Source organism: Bubalus kerabau, chromosome 6 (assembly GCF_029407905.1).
Source record: "Bubalus kerabau isolate K-KA32 ecotype Philippines breed swamp buffalo chromosome 6, PCC_UOA_SB_1v2, whole genome shotgun sequence".
In the NCBI taxonomy this organism is placed as follows: Eukaryota; Metazoa; Chordata; class Mammalia; order Artiodactyla; family Bovidae; genus Bubalus; species Bubalus kerabau.
Genome location: NC_073629.1, coordinates 10,035,452 through 10,055,771, shown reverse-complemented (window position 1 = coordinate 10,055,771; position 20,320 = coordinate 10,035,452). Strand labels below are relative to the sequence as shown.

Here is a 20,320-nt window from a genome sequence, read left to right as displayed (position 1 = left end):
AAGAAAATGGCAACCCACTCGTGTTCCTGTCTGGAGAATCCCAGGGATGGTGGAGCCTGGTGGGCTGCCGTCTATGGGGTCGCACAGAGTCGGACATGACTGAAGCGACTTAGCAGCAGCAGCAGCCTAAACACTTCATGCACAACTGAAAACTAAGCTTTGTAATGGTTATTTTAAGTAGCAAAAGGAAGGCTAGAAAAACATTCGAAACTTCCTTACAGTGACACATTCTTGCTAAAGAAAAAGTTCATTAAAAGCAACACTCACATGGAACAAGTATAGAAATGTATCTATTTGGCTGATGCAGCTGTGGAGAGACTGAGGAGGGCCCCAGAGCACAGCTACTCAGGTAGTTGGAAATTTGTACTGATCTGTGAGTAGTTTACCACTCTGTGACAAGACTAGTTAGAAATTCAGTTTTTAGAAACTTTTTAGCATTTTTTCATATTTATTCATTTAGGCTGTGCCTTGTGGCATGTGGGATCTTAAATCCTCGACTAGGGATCAAACTGGTGCCCTATTCATTGGGAGCATGGAGCCTTAACCACTGGACTGTCAGTGAAGTCCCTAGCATTCCGACATTGCTATAATATCTGAATGCATAAGGAGTGGCTTTATCAGGCAGAAGGGATTTGGTCAATTTGGTGCTGTCAAACTTTTATGGTGGGTCGCCCACAATACGAACTGTGCATACGGAAAACATACTGGTGGGCAAAGGACAGGACACTTGTAAAACAACACCTGGTCTTTTACCAAAGGACCTTTACCAGTCTGAGAAAGACTGCTCTATCTTTCCATGAGCCCTAGAAGAGTTCAAATAGTATTTTTGGAACAGACAGTAACCTGAGGCCAATCAAATCATGTTCAATCAAAATGAAAATGAAAATGAATGTCTCAGGAACAAAACTAAGGTGGTACCTGTTTAGGTTCCTGGAGTAAGTCCTGGCCAGGCTGGCAGAAGTGAGAATGTATAAAAGAAAACTGGTACATGGATCAAGGGGCAGGGCCCTTCTGTCCTGCCCACTCTTCCCATCCTCGTTCAGTTTTTGGCTAGAGCTATGAGGAGACAATTTTGGCCACTCATGTCCTGTGACCACCATCACAGGTCTGCTTGTCCTTTCCCATCTCTTGCAGAGGCGAGGAGTCTCAGACTCAGGCCTGGGCTCTTCCCTACTCTAAGGTACAATAGCTGGACCTTCCTAAACAGCCTGAGGTCTTAAAAATATTTCCTTCTTCACCAATACCACAGAACGTGTAGGGGATCTAAAGGGGTGAAAAGTCTTAGCCCAAGGGAGTGTCATGTCAAGTGATCAGAGTGCCACAAATGGAAAGTACAAATTTGCTCTGGTAGTTATTTTCTGAGTGCTGAACCAGGACAGCCAGCTGGTCTGAACCAGAGTATCCACCAACATGTGGTACCCAAGATCTACAGATCCACTGGCTCCCATAGTGAAAGGCAAGGTCAGCTCCAACAAAAACAATTTAGAAAACATGTTAACAATACATTACTAACGTTAACATAATAATGTAAAATGTTAAAATACAATACCAATTTAAAGGCTTCAAAAACAGAGAAAATGAGGAAAGATGGTCGGTCATTCAGTCTGCTCTACCAACTGAGGTACAGACTGAGCTGGGAAGAGACGTGATGGTAGAACCCAGCAGTGTTAAGCTAACACACCTCACGCGGCAGCATAGAGAAGCTGAGGAAGATTAGAAAAAGAGTTGGATGAAATACAGGCTACCGTCCTCACTCAGAATATTTATTCATCAGGAAAAAGGGCGCAGGCTGCATCCCACCTCCCTTTTCCCAAGCTACCTCCCTGAATCAATGGGCAGCAGTCAAAGAAATCAGAAGTGTGAGTGTGTAAAAGAAAACGGTATGCAACTGAGGAAGAGCAGTCATTCACTTCCTAGACATGACACTATAATTACACGCTTGCCAGCGAGACAGCCGGGCTGGTGAGAGTGGTGGATGGACTAGAACAGGGGAAACAGGACAGGACTTTTTCCTCACAGTTTGGGCTCAGAGAAGGGTTGGAATGAAGAGGTATTTAAAGTAGAGAGATGAGAGGAGAGGTAGGGGGTAAAGGAAGGTCAAGGGCTGAGTTCACCCAGATCACATAGCATTATAGAAAGAACCAGGGCAGCTGCTTGAGTTCTCAAGCTGGACAGGGAGCTGAGGACTCTGTACCTGGAGAGAGGAGAATTCCAGGGCTTCTCTTTCAACCTGTGATTAGATGCAAAAGCCCTCCACTTACTTTGGAGAATTCACAACAGTCTGAAGGCAAGAGGGTGTGGTGACAGACCTATGGCCCCAGCCCAGGCTAAGTTTCTTTGCACTCATTCCCAAAGGCCCTGCTTAAGAGAAGTACAGAAATACAGAGTCTTAGGACGCTGTCCCTGCTCCCCAGGTCCAAGAGAGGGAGGAGAGACAAGGCACGAAGACCCGGGGTACAAAAGTGAACATCAGTGTGGCCCTGTGTAACATTACTTTGGGAGAGGGAAAAAGGTGCCTGCCCCAAAAGAGTTGCCTTCCTTCACTTGGAAGGTAGCTGGGCCTTTGCTAGCAGCAGAAACCACAATGGAAAGGGTTCACAGTAACGATCTGCAGAACAGGCCTTATTCCTACAAAGAGAAAAAGCCTCAGCTGGTATGGCACAATCTTGGGTGGGATGACAGATGGCAGTGGGCAGCCACTCCGGTAGACGACACTCCTGCCTCAGTTCTCAGTGCTTCTTCTGACTCCAGACGTTCCCCCACGGCTGGGAATCAGGGAAGAAAGCGTGCTGTGTTTCACATGATCAGACACTGTTCGCCATTGGCACCTGGTGGGCCCGATAGATTAAGGGCATCCAGGTCAAAGTTGAGGCCAGGAGGCTGGAGAAGAGATGAAGGGACTCAGATAACTCCTCCCATTTCAAAAAGTTAGAGCTTTTGAAGGTCTATCCCCTGCAGCCACTATTATTACCTTAGGTGGAATCACTAAAGGTTACAGAATAATGGAAACCTAGGCTCAGATTAAAGTATATGAGATGGTATACTCACCATCTCCCCAGCAAGCTCTTTTGGAGGATGGCCCAAATCTTGTAGCTGGAAAATAAAGGAAGAGGAACACGAGATAAGCCCATGCTTTGTGGCCTCCCCTGTGCTCCCTCCTCCACTTTGGTTTGGCAGTGTGGCCTCCTTTCAGGATCCGCCTGCAATGAACACTCAAGCAGACAGAAGCAGCAGGCAGACAGCAAATGGAGGCCTTACCTGCTGCATAAGATCCAGCACCACCTCAAAACGAGCCTTCTGAGTGGCCTCACTGTCTGTGGGGGTCTCTGCCTCAAACTGCTCACATATTTTGCCCATGACACTATGTTGTTCCTGATATTTTTCAAATTGCTCTGGAGGTAGAGAGTCTCGGTGAGCCTGCAACCATTCTGGATACTAAGTAAACAGAGAATGGGTGGTGAAGAATTAAGTGAACAATGCATAAGTAAGGGTCATAAAATACGAAGAACACGAAGGGGCCAGAAACAGAGGAGAAGGAAAAACTAAATAAGCAAGTTTAGCATGAGAAGCAGCACTGACTTCAATCAGATCACCTGGCTATGCTAGCCTTTATGGTCACCATTTATGACAAACTTTTTCTGTGACGAGCCAGACAGTCAATATTTGAGGCTTTAAGGGCCACATATGGTTTCAGTCACATATTCCTTCTTTTGTGTTTAACAACTTTTAAAAGTCTCTCCAGTAACACTATAAACTCTTTGATGGCAGAGACCATCATTTAAACTACTCTTAAAATTGTTCACAGCATAAAGTCAGTAAACCATCAGTGACATCTTGTTGGAGAAATGAATGAAATTGGAAATGCAAGAAGGAGTTGATCAGACAACAACAGAGTCTTAGACTAGTTTATAGAAAACTATTAATAGAGCTGAAGGATTTCCCTTTCTACCTTAAATATCCTCAGTAAAGTAGCTTTACTCTCTTGGAGACACAACTCCTCCTTAACTCTCCCCCTCCAAATAAATAAACAAAGGAGAAAACAACAGATGAACTTGTACACTTGAGTTACTCTGTCTTTATAGTCTCTAAATAGACAAAGTAGCCCATGGGAGTTGATACAATAAGGAATAAGGAGGAAAAGCATAAACAGAAGTTCACAAACCTTTTCTGTGATTTCCTTCAGTGACGGGTACAGCACATCCTTGGACAGTAGGTTCTGCATGATACTCTGCATGATGGGGAGGATGGTCCCTTCCCCATCCCCTTCATCCATGCCCAGCCCTTCCATGGCCTTGGTCAGTTCCTCTTCTGACATGCCAGAGTTCTGGAAAGGACAGAAGAGAAATGAGCAAGTATACCACCTTCCTGGGACATTTACCAACTTTTCAGGTGGGAAAGAACTATTTAAACATGCCTGTAGCAAAATAGTGAGGCAAGAACAGACTTGAGATGATAGCCAAGAGAGTCTGTCTTTTGAGACTGCTGGTGAAGTCTCTGTGAGTGGGACCCTTGTGGTTCCCTATCTCTTCCCCCTCACCTGAAGGTCAGTGGCATTCTTGGCTAGTCCACTCAACGTCTCCTTTAGGCAAGAGGTGAATTCTTGTTGCGAAGTCGCATCACTGCCTAGGAGAGATTAAAAGAGCCTATGTCATTTAGGATTTTAACTGTTTGCTTGCTTAGACTGACCTGGTTACCAGCTTGGACATGGAGCATTTACTAGTGAATTACTACACTCCAAATCTTTGAATACTCTACATTTATCTTCATAGTTATTTTCACAAATCTACATGGACTGCGTCTCAGTTTGTTCTCTACAATGACACCCACATTAACACTGATCTTTAAAATTATCCCTTTTCAATAATCTTTTCTGTTACTTTCCAACCTATCTCACCCCTTTCATTAAACAGGGTCTCCTTTTTCCTTCCATCTCCTCCCCCATCCCATGGCAGTGGTATCATAATTGCTGTCAACTTTTACAAAAAATTTCGGTGTTGTCAAGGGACAATAACCCAAGAAGTTTGTTCAGGTATTTCCCACTGTTTCCCCTCCTTACCTACTCTCCCAGCAGCCTCTGAAAGCTTTTGGAACTGCTCTACCAGGTGGGGCTCTTCCTCAGCCAACTCCTTCATTGCTTTCTCAAACTCTGCAGTGGCTTGGGAAGCCAGCTCGCTGTCAAACAGTTCCTGGAAAAACTTCTCCTGGGAGGCGAAGAGGGCATCCTGCAGGCGAGAATGTGGCCAAAGTACATCTCTTACTTGGCGCCCCACTGTACATGGTTTCTGACAGAAGCCACAGGCAGTGGCTCTGGGAGATGCAGTGCTTCCCTCCTACCCACCTCAATTGGACATTCTGACTACTTCTCTTTATGAGAACAGCAAAAAGGCATCCGGCCACTGAGGGAAGGCTATGGGCTGGCATTCCCAATCCAACCATTTAAATCTGTTCTTTGAGATCCCTCTACTTAATCTCAAGTCCCTGTTTCACAAGGACTGAGGCCTGCAAGAGCACTCAGCAATGTGAGGCCAAGGCACCCTTCCCGACTCCCCTCTGGCCCACAAGGGCCTGCCCCATCTCTGCTTGGAGCTGCACGCCCATCCCCTCCCCATCCCTTAAGTGGGTAGAATTTATACTTTGGCAGTGTCTCCTGGCGATCTCTTCTGGGGCCCTGAAGCATCAGGGGCCGTGGTGGTAGGAGTGGGTGCTGGGGAGGGTTTGGCCTTATCGAAATCATCAAGAGCACCTTCAGAGACAAGAGACACAGTGTATGTGTTGGTGATGGATGAGAATGCAAGGCTAGAGGGGTTTCTGAGCAAAGCATTAAGAAAACAATCTTTCAAGCTGCCAACCTTCCTAAAATGCTCTCCTTTTTTGAGTCTCCCTCTCCTGACCCACTCCTCAATAAGCTTCTCCCTCCCCCTCCCCATTACCTAATGTATTGTAATCATAGAGGAAGAAATCTCTTAAGGTGGAAAAAACATCTCTCAAAGCTGTAAGACAACAGTTCATCTACATGATGCCTCTTTGCCATACTTTAATGGTTCCTAGAAATCCCATACAGATATTCAAGGGGAACAGAGAACACAGATGTCCTTAACCCCCCCTAGAACTCACTCTGGAGCCCTACAAGGAATAATCTTTGGCAAGAGAGCAGAAGCCTTAAGATGTTTCACCCAGCTTCCCATGGGTCCTGGTACAAACTGAGGGACTCCATATTATACTCCACCGGAGGGCCCTGAACTCTCTTTTCTCTTTCAATTTAGGTCTCCCTCCCCAGAGTTGCTAGAGCTCCCTGTGGCCTCATCTCTGCAGACTCACACAGTCACTTAGCACTTCTCACCATTTCTGTTTATCTTTCCACCTGCCCACTCTGTGCCTGAGCAAGAGACAAAATGTATTCACCTCTACCCTGAAAAACCTGTGTTCTCACCACCACTATATTTGCCAGGCCTAGGGGTAAGACACCAGCCCCACCGTGGACAAGAAACCAAACCAGAGAGGAGTGGATGGCAGGGCTGAGAAGGAAAAGTACAGCCACCTCCTTTCAAAAGAGAACTGTCTTCCCCTGAGGCTGTCTCACCCTGTTTTTCAAAATAATGGGAAGGGTTTGAGCTCTGACATGATGAAAGAACTGCAAAGGGGCCTGGTGGATGAAAGGACTGGGAGAAAGAAAAGAGTGTCTTTTCTGTAAAGGAGGGCAGGAGAGTGCACAGAAGAACGCACTACAGGCTTGCTAATAGTTAATGGAAGCAATCCGTGGTTGTTCGGTTCGCTGCCCCCCGAGGACCAAATGCTGCTGCTGGTGGGGAGAAAGTCAAGACTTAACAACTTACTAATCTAAAGTAAGGGGAGTTTGGAGAGGGAGCGTGAAACGTCCTCTGGGTTAGTTTCCCCTCCGGCAGGGCGATCAACAGTGTGGGCCGTTCAGGGACTCAGAGAGAACTCCTCAACTACCGCTGCAGAGGAAGGAGAGGGTGACCCAGAGATTTTCTCGAGGGTCGCAGTCAGACTCTCCGCCCCCGTCCAGCCTTTGGACAGCCTTTCTTGCTCCGCCCCAAACATCGCAGGTTTACCTACCCCCCTGAATGGACCCTTACATCCGCCCTCTTTGGGGCTTTCCCATGACGGGCTCTTACTTTCCAGAAGCTCTTCCAATTCCCGGTCAGCTTCGGCCCGGACACCACCGTCCCCCTCAGCCGCGGCCATCTTGCCACCTCTGACTTGCCGTAGGAGGTGGGACTCCGCGGCTCCGCTCGCCCCTCCCCTGAGCCCGCCCCCTCTGCTCGCGCAACCAATGGTATTGTTGGTCCGTGCCAGGCCGCCATTTTTAAAGGGACAGGAGGCTCCAATTCCCAGCCCCCCGCCACCCCTCTTCTTTCTACTGGCACGTTGACCTAACAGAGGTGAGTTTACTCTTACCTTCTGCCAGGTTGTTTTTTTTTTTTTTTTCTTTTACTGGCCTGGCTTCCTTTCTTTCAACTTCCCACATTACCCGGCTTCCTTATTATTTTTTCCAGAGCTGTGGGTATGCCAAACTGAGACAAACTGCCTACGAGCCAGCAGAAGCTGTGCATTTGTAATCAGTAAGGCAGTTGCAGTTACGGCATACCCAACATGGTAGTTTTCTCCCACTTCAGTATTTTACTCACATGTCATCTTCTCTGAAATGCCTTCTTTGGCCTCACTAAATAAAACTGCAACCCCTCCCACACACATACGTATACAAATCCTGCCCACTTTCCCTCCATTTTTCTCAACCCTTACCTCTATCTGACATACTATATGTTTCACTTATTTATCATTTCTATCTCCCCTTAAGCCCTTTGCAATTTAAGCACGATGATGGCAAGGATTTTCATCTGTCATCTTCAGTGCTGCACCCCTAGCTCCTGGGCTAGAGATTAAAACTTAGGCATTCATTCTCTACTCTTTGCTCTCTCAGATCCTAAAGAGGCATGTTTCTCTGCAGAATCTACTGGCTATCTCACATTTCCTGTACCCCATTGAAACTATCACAGGGCCAAGAACTTAGAACTGGATATTAGTCTAATCAAATCGGGTAGAAAAGTGACTCTTGGACTTTGGATTAAGCAAAAAGGCTACTGTAGAGTTCCCTTCCCTGAACAGAAAAACATCTACTTGTGCGTTATTGACTATGCCAAAGCCTTTGACTCTGTGGTTCACAACAAACTGTGGAAAATTCTTCAAGAGATGAGAATACCAGACCACCTGATCTGCCTCATGAGAAATCTGTATGCAGGTCAAGAAGCAACAGTTAGAACAGGACATGGAACAACAGACTGGTTCCAAATCGGGAAAGGAATCCACCAAGGCTATATATTGTCACCCTGCTTATTTAACTTATATGCAAAGTACATCATGAGAAATGCTGGGCTGGATGAAACACAAGCTGAAAACAAGATTGCTGGAAGAAATATCAATAACCTCAGGCATGCAGATGACACCACCCTTATGGCAGAAAGTGACGAAGAACTAAAGAGCCTCTTGATGAAAGTGAAAGAGGAGAGTGAAAAAGTTGGCTTAAAACTCAATGTTAAGAAAGCTAAGATAATGCATCTGATCCCATCACTTCATGGCAAATAGATGGGAAACAATGGAAACAGTGAGAGAATTTATTTTCTTGGGCTCCAGGATCATTGCAGATGGTGACTGCAGCCATGAAATTAAAAGACACTTGCTCCTTGGAAGAAAAGCTATCACCAACCTAGATAGCATTTTAAAAAGCAGAGACATTACTTTACCACAAAGTTCTATCTAGTCAAAGCTATGGTTTTCCCAGAAGTCATGTATGGATATGAAAGTTGGAGTATAAAGAAAGCTGAGCATTGAGGAATTGATGCTTTTGAACTGTGGTGTTGGAGAAGACTCTTGAGAGTCCCTTGGACTGCAAGGAGATCCAACCAGTCCATTCTAAAGGAGATCAGTCCTGGGTATTCATTGGAAGGACTGATGCTGAAGCTGAAACTCCAATACTTTGGCCACCTGATAGAACTGACTCCTTGGAAAAGACCCTGATGCTGGGAAAGATTGAAGGCAGGGGGAAGAGGGGACGACAGAGGATGACATGGTTGGATACATCACCGACTCAATGGACATGAGTTTGAGCAAGCTTCTGGAGTTGGTGATGGACAGGGAAGACTGGCGTGCTGCAGTCCATGGGGTCACAAACAATTGGACATGACTGAGTGACTGAACTGAACTTCCCTGACCTATAGCCTTTTCTCTATACCGAAGTCAATCATGTGTAGTTGGGGGAGACTCAGATCAAGACAACTCCAGACATCCCTTCCCTTCTCTGGAATTGTTCTATTTAGATCTGCCAGAATGCATCAACTGCCTTAGACAAACCTACTTTACCACTTAGAGGGCATCTGCTGTTGTTCAAGATCCTATGTGGGGCACCATGGAGGACAGAGAGATAAATCAGGACCAGCCCTTGCTGTTAAGGTAGGTGTCTGGGCATTAGGCTGGAGGTGGGTATAGACATAGACACAGCAAGTATGGCCAAGGTCATTGTCTTATAAGAATTCAGGATAAAGTATCATAAAGTTTAAAAGGAAGAAACCACATCTAAATGAAAAAAGTCACTTCCTGACTTTCATCCTTAGCTTCCTAAACACACTTGAGTAGTATGTCAAGCACCAGATTAGGTACTTACTCTTTCCTTGACATATAAGACACATACTTTTAAAGTCATACCTGTGCAAAACCTGCTGTGATCGTCCAAGCACACGTACTGTAACTTGGGAAAAACACTCTGAACTAGAAGTCAGAAGACCTAAATGCTAGTCTCAACTCTGTTATTAAATTGCTTTGTTCAAAACCTTTCTCCATTCTAGGACTCTATTACAAATATGATTAAAAAAAAACAAACAAACATGAAAGTTGAAACTCTAAGGTTGTTTTCACATCTAAACTTCCATAATCTAATTCTTCCCTGATTAATCTTTCTCCCCAATAGCTGCAACATCTATTCCAGGTTAACTCCAAACTGCTTACATGTGTCTCTCTAATACAACTGTACTCATAACAAGCTCATGTTACAGGTATTTCTAGTGGCTTCACATTAATATAGTACTATAAGTATGCTAATAAGGAAAGTATCAGATAGTAATTGAATGAAGATGGAGTTGAAAATAGGCATGGTTGTTCTATTTCTTAAACTCGCTTTACTGTTTTTTATGCATTTGTTTACTGGTTGCACGGGGTCTTTGTTGGTGTACGCACTTTCTTTAGTTATGGAGAGCAGGGGGCTGCGCTTCAGTTGCGGTGCATGGCTTCTCGTTGTGGAGCACACGCTGTAGGTGTGCAGGTTCAATAGTTGTGGTGCATGGGCTTAATTGTTCCGTGGCATGTGCAGTCTTCCCAGACCAGGGATTGACCCCGTGTCGCCTGCATTGGCAGGCGGATTCCTATCCACTGTACCACCAGGGAAGTCCATTAAACTTGCTTTACTACTGAAACGCCTAACACCTCATCTCAGTATTTACTCATCTCCTACCTTTCATGTATAGTGAACATTGCTGCAAGAGTATTTTACAGCCTTTTCTTTGTATCACTCTCTTGATTAAGGACATTTTTGGTTCTCCATTGTTTATTCAGTTCAGTTCAGTTCAGTTCAGTCGCTCAGTCATGTCCGACTCTGCATCCTCATGAACTACAGCACGCCAGGCCTCCCTGTCCATCACCAACTTCCGGAGTTCGCCCAAACTCATGTCCATTGAGTTGGTGATGCCATCCAGCCATCTCATCCTCTATCGTCCCCTTCTCCTCCTGCCCCCAATCCCTCCCAGCATCAGGGTCTTTTTCAGTGAGTCAACTCTTCGCATCAGGTGGCCAAAGTATTGGAATTTCAGCTTCAGCATCAGTCCTTCCAATGAACACCCAGGGCTGATCTCCTTTAGGATGGACTAGTTGGATCTCCTTGCAGTCCAACGGACTCTCAAGAGTCTTCTCTAATACCACAGTTCAAAAGCATCAATTCTTTGGCATTCAGCTTTCTTCACAGTCCAACTCTCACATCCATACATGACCACTGGAAAAACTATAGCCTTGACTAGATGGATCTTTGTTGGCAAAGCAATCAGAACACTGCTGCATGAGTATTTTACAGCCTTTTCTTTGTATTACTCTCTTGATTAAGGACATTTTTGGTTCTCCACTGTTTATTAACCAGCTTCAAATTCTTGTCTGGTATTCAATTATTTCACATTTATCCATTTTGTTTCCCAGTTGGTGATGGACAGGGGGGCCTCGCGTGCTGCAGTCCATGGGATGGCAAAGAGTCGGACATGACTCAGCTGAACTAAGATTATGTAAGCTTCATGAGGATTGTCCACTTTTTTCATATCCCTTAGTTCATTATGTTTATATTGATAATGCAAAATTAATTTTATAATTTAAGTTTTAAACTGAAAAAACTTTTACCAAAATAATCAACTTGCCTCGGTTACAGTAAGAATGTTTATAACTTGAGAAACTGTTATGAAATTAGTATGCAAATTCTTTGAAAAGGCAGACTTATTTTGGGGATACTATGTTTAAGAAAGCATCTTTTTAAAAAAATTTTTTTAAATGTGAGATCTTAGTTCCCCAACTAGGGATTGAACCTGTGCCTCATAGAGTGGAAGTACAGTCTTAACCACTGGACCAAGGAGGTACCAAGAAAGCATCTTTTAAAGCTAAAAAGATACACAGGCCTGCACTCTTTGATGTAGGAATCACACAATTCTAGGAGTTTATCCTCCAGGCTCACTTTCCCCACCTGTACAATGTATGTTCAAGATGTTCACTGCACCACTGTTTATAATAGTCAAATATCAATCAATAAGTATATCCATCAATAAAAAGGCAACTTAAAATCCTTAAGTAGTATGCTTCCATTTAGATACAATAGGGGGATAGGGAAGAACACATTGACATCTGCTTGTATATACATTTAAAAAAAAACCTCTGGCAGGATTTAAGGAAGCTAACAACGGCAGTTACCTGTTTTGGGGAAGGTGATAGGAACTGGGTGGCTGAGGGAAAGCAGAGGAGGAAGACATCACTGAATAGCTTTCTAAATTTATTGATTTGTGAACTAAATGTACTGTTTATTGAAAACATGAATTTGAAATGACAGTACATATTTTAATCAAAGGCGCATTATATCACTCTACCAAATTAATCTTATTACATGACAAGCAAAATATGTTGTACTATATACAGTGTATTACTAATTAGCAATAGATGGAAGGTTACAGTCAACAATGGAATAGGGAACTACTTGCTTTCTACCATTCTCACAGCAGTTTACTTTAAAAAAATCAATGGGTATTTACTACCTTTGTAATTGAAAATAATTATTGAAGGAAAGATATCTGCTTGGATGGGGCAGCTACATGAAGTAAGGAGGAAAGTGAGAGTGTCCAGGAAATAAATGACAAGCCACAAAACTCTCATAAAAATCTACTTTATTTCGTATGAGAAACAAAATACAAGAACAATCTTTGGAAAGAATAAATCAACAAAAAGTGATATGCATTTCTGGGAAAACAGTTTCTTCTCAGACTTTAAGTTTCTGGGCACAGAGAGGCTATATCTGCCTAGGAGTTTAAATGCCCAAGGAAAATGGGGATGGCTAAGAGCTTGGTATGACTGAGTTAAAGATGCTATCTTATTTATTACATCTCATTCCTTTCTAACAAAAGGTACACATGGGGTGGAAAGGTAAAGGATAAATATTGAAGGAATTTACTACTTAAATGTTCATCACCAATGTTCTTTGAAAGATCTAGGCTGGGAAGGCAAGGCTAAGTGTGACCACAACTGTAAGTCACCTTGAGAAGATGCGAGGTTCTCAGAGGCAAAAAAAAAAAGTCAGGTTTAGACTTGATTAGCCATACAAGAAGAGAAAAGGACATTAGATTTTAGGGCAGGGAGAACCAGACACCAACACGAAGAGTAGTTAAGGAAGAAGGAGCTAGAAGAATATAAAGACTGGCTCTCTGCGGGAAACATGGTATTTGACCCTACACACAGAAAGCGGCCTCAGCGAAACTGCAGAGGGCTGATCCTCAAACCGATCACGTCTTTGCCAATCTCTGTCACCTGTGGAAGAAGAAAAAAGATTAGGGGTTTTTGAGGGTGAGAAGCCTAGAGAGTCTACTCCCTGCCCTCCTAGTGAGCACAGGAGAGTGCTTTGTTATGGTTACTGATTGGTAAGGAGTGGTGGGGAGACGTTCTACCTTTCTCCAATGTCACTTACCTTAAGGTGTGAGGCGGGAATACAGGAAACAAAAGGACCAATATGCCTTCTTTCCCCTCCCCTCAATACTCTAGATTCATTTCTCAAGGACAGTACTTACCGTAGTGACCTTGCAGATCTGACCCTTAAACTCAGGGGAATAGCAGGCCCCACTGAGCGGACACTTCTCTACTGGCTTTCCACGGTAGATGGGCCGATAAGATGCAGCACAGATGTCGAAAGGGTTGTGCATGTCATAATTGAGCTGATAGGCATCTGTGGGGTTTTTCTCACAGGCAGACAGGATTTTGCGGGTCTAAGGGAGGGAAGGAATGTTTTATTTAAAAGGACTGAAAACCGCACACCACAACTCAAATGACCTCAACACCATGGTTTAGCAGTTTCTTTGATGCAAGAAGCAACTGTACTGAGTGAATACAGAATATGTCCTCCACACAGGTCATATGAAGGAATAATAACTGCCATTCCTATTGTATCAGGGTTTTTCCTTTTCTATCCCAAAGTGGCCCTATGGAACTAGACCCATAGTGAAGTGAAGTGAAAGTCGCTCAGTCATGTCCAACTCTGCGACCCCATGGACTATACAGTCCATGGAATTCTCCAGGCCAGAATACTGGAGTAGGTAGCCTTTCCCTTGTCCAGGGGAATCTTCCCAATCCAGCGATCGAACCCAGGTCTCCCGCACTGCAGGTGGATTCTTTTACCAGCTGAGCCACAGGGGAAGGCCAACTAGACCCATACTTCTCCACTAAGTCTGAGAATTGTCATGGTTAGCCAGGAAAGGGTTAAAACTGGCTTTCACTGCCCAAATAAAAAAGCTTACAGAAAGCACAAGTAATGGGACATGTATATATATGGAGGTAACTGGTGTTGGTAAGGAGAAACCTAGAACTTAAGGACAGTGCGGGGCTGACTTTCAGCTACAGAGGAGCTATTTGATGTCACAGGTCACACTCTCACAGTGGAGCCATGTCTGAGTAAGGTATTTGCTTAGTTTCCAGGAATAAAAGGGGGTCCTCATGCCATACAGAGGTCCTCATCCTCTGTATGTAAACAGAGGATGGCATCTTGTTGGCTCTCTTGTTGAATGCTGTAATACAGCACTTTGTTTCTGAGACAAGAACCTTGGTCTTCGACCCCCTCCATGTAAGAGGAGATCCAGTTCTCCTATGCTCACTGAAGGAGTTCCCATATACCTGTTGAGCCACCTCCGGCTTGGGCCCGAGTTCCAACAGGCGCCGAGCAAAGGCGGCAGCAGTCTTGAAGTTCTTGAGCTTGAAGAAGAGGTTGAGGGCTGTACGCAACACCAGGATCATGTGCACTGGCTGCAGGTTTGAGTGGGTGAAATAGGCTGCCATCTGGTGGACAGAAGGAGGAACATGTCAGGCTGATGCTAAAGCTAGGATAGATCATTTATAAGTTGTTGCACATGCATTAAAAACACAACAAAACAATCAAATAAAAACCGGACTGGCTATAAAACAGAGAAAGCTTCTGCCTCCTAGTTATAGAGAACTTATGGGATGAGGAAGAAGGGTGGAGAAATACATTCTATTGTCACAGAAACAGGCCCAAATTTCTCTTACTCCCCATATTGAGACCTAAAGAATTCAGACTCCACAGAGGCTTCCCAGGTGGCACTAGCGGTAAAGAACCCACCTGCCAGGGCAGGAGAGGTAAGAGACCCTGGTTCGATCCCTGGGTGGGGAAGATCCCCTGGACATGGAAATGGCAACCCACTCCAGTATTCTTGCCTGGAGAATCCCATGGACAGAGGAGCCTGGCGGGCTGCAGTCCAGAGGGTCGCAGAGTCGGACACGACTGAAGTGACTTACTATTCATTCATTCAGAGGGTATAAGGGAGGATGCCTCTGTACTGCTCAGAGGTCTTACCTCACAGATGCGCTTCTGCTGTTCTAGAGTTTCTTTGGGCAGTTTCTTCCTTTCTATCTCCATGGACAAACCCACAATGTACTCACGGCAAATGGTGATAAGCTGCTGAGCCTGGAGAGAGGGGACAAAAGGTCACGGTACAGATGCACGACTAGGGGGGGTGCCTAGCACTATGACAAGCAGCTAGACTGCTCTCACCTCTGCAATCTCTTGTTTATTGTCTACAACAAGAAGTGGCACGCTGAGTAAAATGGACCGGAATTTTTCCACAGCCTCCTCAAACTTGCCAACTGTGGTGAGCTGGTAGCACAGCTGCAACCGCTGGATGAGGTCATTAAGCTTCAGGCCCACAGCTGGTACACCGTTCTTCAGCCCTGCATCCTTCCTGAAAGAGAAAAGTAGAAAGAAGACAGGATGATTAGGAGCCCACCTCAACCTAACTTCTTCTGGAAACATGATCACAACAGCCTACAGTGAAAAAAGCCAGGGAAAAGTGGCAAGCCAAAGATTTTTTCCTACTAGGAAACATCAGCTCTGGGACAATGCTGATATTCCCTGAGGCTACCATCTGAAATATCTACCACAAGCTGGAACAGAGAGAAGCAAGGGGCCTTACCAATTGCGATTAGGATAGCCATACATGGAGGGCAGGCAGGGCAGAGCCTGATAGGTGGTGCGGCCTCGGGCATAGGTCTGCAGGAACAGTTGCTTGTAGGGGCCAAACTGGGTTACCCCTACTTGGTCGTGAAGGAGCTGGAATACAAGAGGAAGAAAACATAAGGATCTGAGCTCTGCTACTTAAAAACTAGTTGACCCTGGGCAAGGTATTTAAGTTCTCTCTACTTGGTTCCTCATCAATAAATTATATTTAATTATAGGACCTACTTCATTTAATAATACCCATAAAGCATTCATGGTAGTGACTGGCCAACAGTGAACATTAGATGTTAGTGGTTGCTGCAGCTGCTGGTACTGTTATTGCTACCACAGCACACGGCTTAGTGTTCAAAACACACACCTGTTCATGAAGGGGTGAAGGGGTGCTGACTTCATTGATGTGAGCCAGAAAGCAGGCTATAAACCAGTGGAAAATGGCTGGACGAATCCTCTTTAAGAGATTACTAAGCCGTACTGAAAGCAGATGAGAGGTGATACATATACACCTCTGCCCTTGTGGGTATAATAATTTCCATCTGGTTAAGATGAGTCAGCCATCCCCCTGGGACCCCAGGCACATTCAGTGAAAGCCAAGGTAACTTTAAGACTCACTCGCATGGCTGTTTCAAAAGAGCCGGCCAGGATGTGATCAACTGGAAGCTGAGAGTTATTACACCAGATCTAACAAGGAACAGAAAACCCAAGACAAGTGAACTTTTGCTCCTTCTCTTCCCAACAATCCTACTCTGTATCTGTAACAGAAGAGTGTCAATATTCTTTACACATGTAATCAAGTACAGCCACCTCACAAACATTTATCCCTCCAGGGCTGTATTTCTCTGCTTACCTGAGTTGGGCTGGTTCCCTTGGTTGGGGGCACAAAGAACCCATCCTCAGCTCCACCAGCTGCCCCGGGGGGTATATCCTAGGGAAAAAGAGAAATGAGTCATTTTTTAAGGCATTCACGCAATTTGTCCTGAGTTCGGTTCAGTCGCACAGCAGCATCCGACTCCACAGTAGTAGTGGCCCCATGGACCGCAGCACGCCAGGCCTCCCTGTCCATCACCAACTCCCTGTCCACTCAAACTCATGCCCAGTGAGTCGGTGATGCCATCCAACATCTCATCCTCTGTCGTCCCCTTCTCCTCCCACCTTCAATCTTTTCCCAGCATCAGGGTCTTTTCCAATGAGTCAGCTCTTCGCATCAGGTGGCCAAAGTATTGGAGTTTCAGCTTCAGCATCATTCCTTCCAATGAATACTCAGGATTGATTTCCTTTAGAATGGACTGGTTGGATCTCCTTGCAGTCCAACGGACTCTCAAGAGTCTTCTCCAACACCACAGTTCAAAAGCATCAATTCTTCAATTGATGCTTCAAAAGCATCAATTTGTCCTGATAAATCTAAACAAAACTCTATCTTATTCCCAGCCTCTGCTGGTGAGGGGCGGTGGTTGTGGAAGATGATTCTCAAAATAGTAGAAATTTCAGTAGTTGTAACAAAAGCTATATACCAAAAGTTCCAATTCAGACAAAAAAGCTTGCTGCCTTTTCATAAGCTGCCACTGCACAACCCTAGTTATGTTCTTCTACCTTTCAAGTGGGAGATAAAGAGCAGATTAGGAGGATCTAGATCTCCGCCCTTTTGGGGTCCTTAGGAGAGGGGTCGGGGGGTGACAAGGCTGTTGACCTCCACAGGGGGAAATGGAGAGAACCATACAAGGGTGAGAATTCCACTTACCAGCTCAGGAGGAAGCTCCAGATCTTCTTCCACATCCCAGCCACCTCCTTCTTCTTGTCCCTTGCCAAGAGCATCATCCCCCAAACCTTCTGTAGCCTCCACAAACCCATCTGTAAGGAAAATCCAGGCACAAAATAGATTTGCAACATGACAATTTTAGCCAAAGGCAAGAAAAATGTTGGGATCCCATGGTCCAGGACCCTGCAGAACTGCCCACAGCCCAGTCCAAGGAGCCCATCTGCCCAGTACAGCCCGAGATGAGCATCTTACCTTCATCCAGCTGCAGCTCGGCATCCTCTCCCCAGCCCTCAGTACCAACAGTGTCAATGTCAATGTCAGCAGCCAGCGCACCTCCCTTCCCTACAGCGGGAAGGGACAGAAAGGAGCTGGTTACAGTCGGTTAACTCTGAGATCCGGCCTCCTCTGCAGGCAAGATGTATCCCTACAGAAGCAGGTACCAATGCTTTGTCTACTTACTGTTTGTGTTTATTATTTGTTTTTGTGGTATCTATGTCATGCTAACTTGCAGGTTAGCACAGGTTTCACAGAATGAAGGAATAGAAAAGAGATGAAAACAACTGACCTTCCTGCTACCAAAAACTGCCTCTTAAACAATCTTTTACTAACCAGCCTTCGGTACCAATTCTTGGCATTTCTTGCTGAGATCTTTGCTAAGTTAGCACCACTACTGTGTAAACAGGGCGTGAGGACAAAGGTTAGAGGGGAGGATATGGAGGAAAGAGCAGCGCTGGGTACAAAATGCCCAAGGTCTATTTAAGTAGGCTCTTAGTTGCCAAGAAACTCGGAAGAAACAAATTAGTATACTCACATGACAGAACTGAGGCAGCTGAGGTTTGTATCTTAAGATTGTATGTCATGAATGATAAAACACAGAATGGAGAGTATGACTACATATATGGTAAAAGCTAAGAAAATACACCAAAAGTTAACAGTGGTTGTTAGAAGCATGACCTAAGAGACCTCTTTCCCTCCTATTTTCTGAATTTTCATGATCTCAGCATGATTTTATTCAGTTTTTAAAACGCTGTACAGTAACTCTGACTGGCATTTCAGTGCTCCATGAGGCGTCGCACAGAAAAAAGAACAGATGGAAAGGACATTATGGCTAAGGGTACTCTCTAGAACAGTTTCTCACACAACAAGCACACAATAAAAATGTTATGGAAGAAGTGGACATTTACCTTTGCTGGCAATGGAGCCCTCAAAGAACCCTTTGGACACAGTCAATAAAGGCCAGTTGGTATCCAATGGCATGATAGGTGCAGGTGGCTGAAGCAACTTGGCATTAGGGTCAATGTCTGGGATCTGGAAGGCAAAAGAAGGTTAAAAGCAAACAGCTCTCAGGAACATTGTAGGGGAGGTTGTGGAGCTTCTTTTGATCTCAGTGGGAGTGACATTTGTAAGTTTGAAAGTGAAAGTGAAGTTGCTCAGTCATGTCCGACTCTTTGTGACCCCATGGACTGTAGCCCACCAGGCTCCTCCGCCCATGGGATTCTCCAGGCAAGAATACTGGAGTGGGTTTGCCATTTCCTTCTCCAGGGGATCTTCCTGACCCAGGGATCGAACCCAGGTCTCCCGCATTGCAGGCAGTCGCTTTAACTTCTGAGCCACCAGGGAAGCCCCTTGTAAGTTTAAATAGTCCCAAGATATCAGAGTTAATCCTGTAATCAGAGACGCTTTACATAAAGACTCACTGTCTCCTTCTCTGGGTCAAATGTCTCCTTCAGGCTCTCAGCTTCTTCGTCTAAGCCGTGGGTAGCAGCTGTGAGATAGGCCAGTGACTCTGTGAAGAAAACAGACTTTGTGATAAAGGTACATTTCCAAGTGTACCCCCATCAGCGTCCTGATGTCAGCCTCCTGGTATTCAAGTCCTGGCATAATCCGCTCCCCTTAAGTGTGGGCTGGACTTACGGACTCACTTCTAATGAACAGCACGTGGGAGAAATGATGGGATGTCATTTGTGAAATTAGGATACAAAGACATGGCTTAATCTGAGGTGCCCCCACCTGCTCTAAGGGAAACCAGCTGCCATACTGTGAACCGCCCTATGGAAAAGCCTACATAGCAGAAAACTGACGTCTTCCAGCAAATAGCCAGTGAGGACCCAAGGCTTGCCCACAGCCACACGGTGAACGGGGGAGTGGATCCTCCTCCACTTGAGCCTTGAGAAGTCTGCAGTCTTGGCTAACACCTTGATTGCAGCCTAATGAAAGCTAGTGAGCCAGAGGCTCTCAGCTAAGTCACATTGCAAACTGAGATAATCAATGTTTATTGTTTTAAAAATTTGGGTAACTAGCTATACAGTGATAAATAACTAAAACAGTTGCTTATCCTTAAGATCTATCAGTGTTAACAAGAACCTTGAACTCATTCCTTTCTCTTCTCTTTCACATCCCACATCAGTCCCCTTCAACAAATTATGTTGGTTCAACCTTTAAAACATATGCCAAATCTGACCATTGCTCAGCTGTTCACAGGCAGCACCTTGGTCCAAACCACATCTTTCACTTTTCTTATTCCCTAATGTATCTCAAGTGCTAGTGTGATGCTTGGTATATACGGTGGATTCTAAAAAATATCCCTTAAATATAAAATAAATATATGAGTAAAACCCCCAGACTTAAAGTAAATAATAAAACTCTAATGGCATTCAACCAACTACATTTACTATAGTATCTGCTCCAGGACCTTTTAAAACCCACTTTCCCCATGATATTAGCTATTTTCCTACCAGTGTCTA

General features: G+C 44.9%; 2 protein-coding genes across 3 annotated transcripts in view; both read right to left on the bottom strand.

The window, feature by feature from the left end:
* Nucleotides 1-1,742: 1,742 nt before the first annotated feature.
* Nucleotides 1,743-7,245, bottom strand: PEX19 (peroxisomal biogenesis factor 19). The gene is made up of 8 exons (XM_055583869.1): nucleotides 7,137-7,245; nucleotides 5,634-5,743; nucleotides 5,057-5,222; nucleotides 4,538-4,623; nucleotides 4,163-4,324; nucleotides 3,259-3,435; nucleotides 3,049-3,093; nucleotides 1,743-2,880 (listed from the first exon to the last, which is right to left on the bottom strand). The coding sequence occupies exons 1-8, from the start codon at nucleotides 7,204-7,206 to the stop codon at nucleotides 2,797-2,799; spliced, it is 900 nt and encodes a 299-aa protein (XP_055439844.1). The 5' UTR covers nucleotides 7,207-7,245; the 3' UTR covers nucleotides 1,743-2,796.
* A 5,214-nt stretch (nucleotides 7,246-12,459) lies between these two features.
* Nucleotides 12,460-20,320, bottom strand: part of COPA (COPI coat complex subunit alpha) — a 43,974-nt gene continuing 36,113 nt past the window's right edge. For both annotated transcript variants that reach the window (XM_055583855.1, XM_055583856.1), the window contains exons 22-33: nucleotides 19,274-19,362; nucleotides 18,761-18,884; nucleotides 17,829-17,918; nucleotides 17,559-17,668; nucleotides 16,668-16,745; nucleotides 16,433-16,501; nucleotides 15,780-15,916; nucleotides 15,362-15,548; nucleotides 15,164-15,274; nucleotides 14,467-14,628; nucleotides 13,371-13,565; nucleotides 12,460-13,113 (exon numbers count right to left, since the gene is read on the bottom strand). In XM_055583855.1, the coding sequence (XP_055439830.1) occupies nucleotides 13,054-13,113; nucleotides 13,371-13,565; nucleotides 14,467-14,628; nucleotides 15,164-15,274; nucleotides 15,362-15,548; nucleotides 15,780-15,916; nucleotides 16,433-16,501; nucleotides 16,668-16,745; nucleotides 17,559-17,668; nucleotides 17,829-17,918; nucleotides 18,761-18,884; nucleotides 19,274-19,362 (1,412 nt within the window). In that variant the 3' untranslated portion in view covers nucleotides 12,460-13,053. The remainder of the gene's footprint in view (nucleotides 13,114-13,370; nucleotides 13,566-14,466; nucleotides 14,629-15,163; nucleotides 15,275-15,361; nucleotides 15,549-15,779; nucleotides 15,917-16,432; nucleotides 16,502-16,667; nucleotides 16,746-17,558; nucleotides 17,669-17,828; nucleotides 17,919-18,760; nucleotides 18,885-19,273; nucleotides 19,363-20,320) is intronic.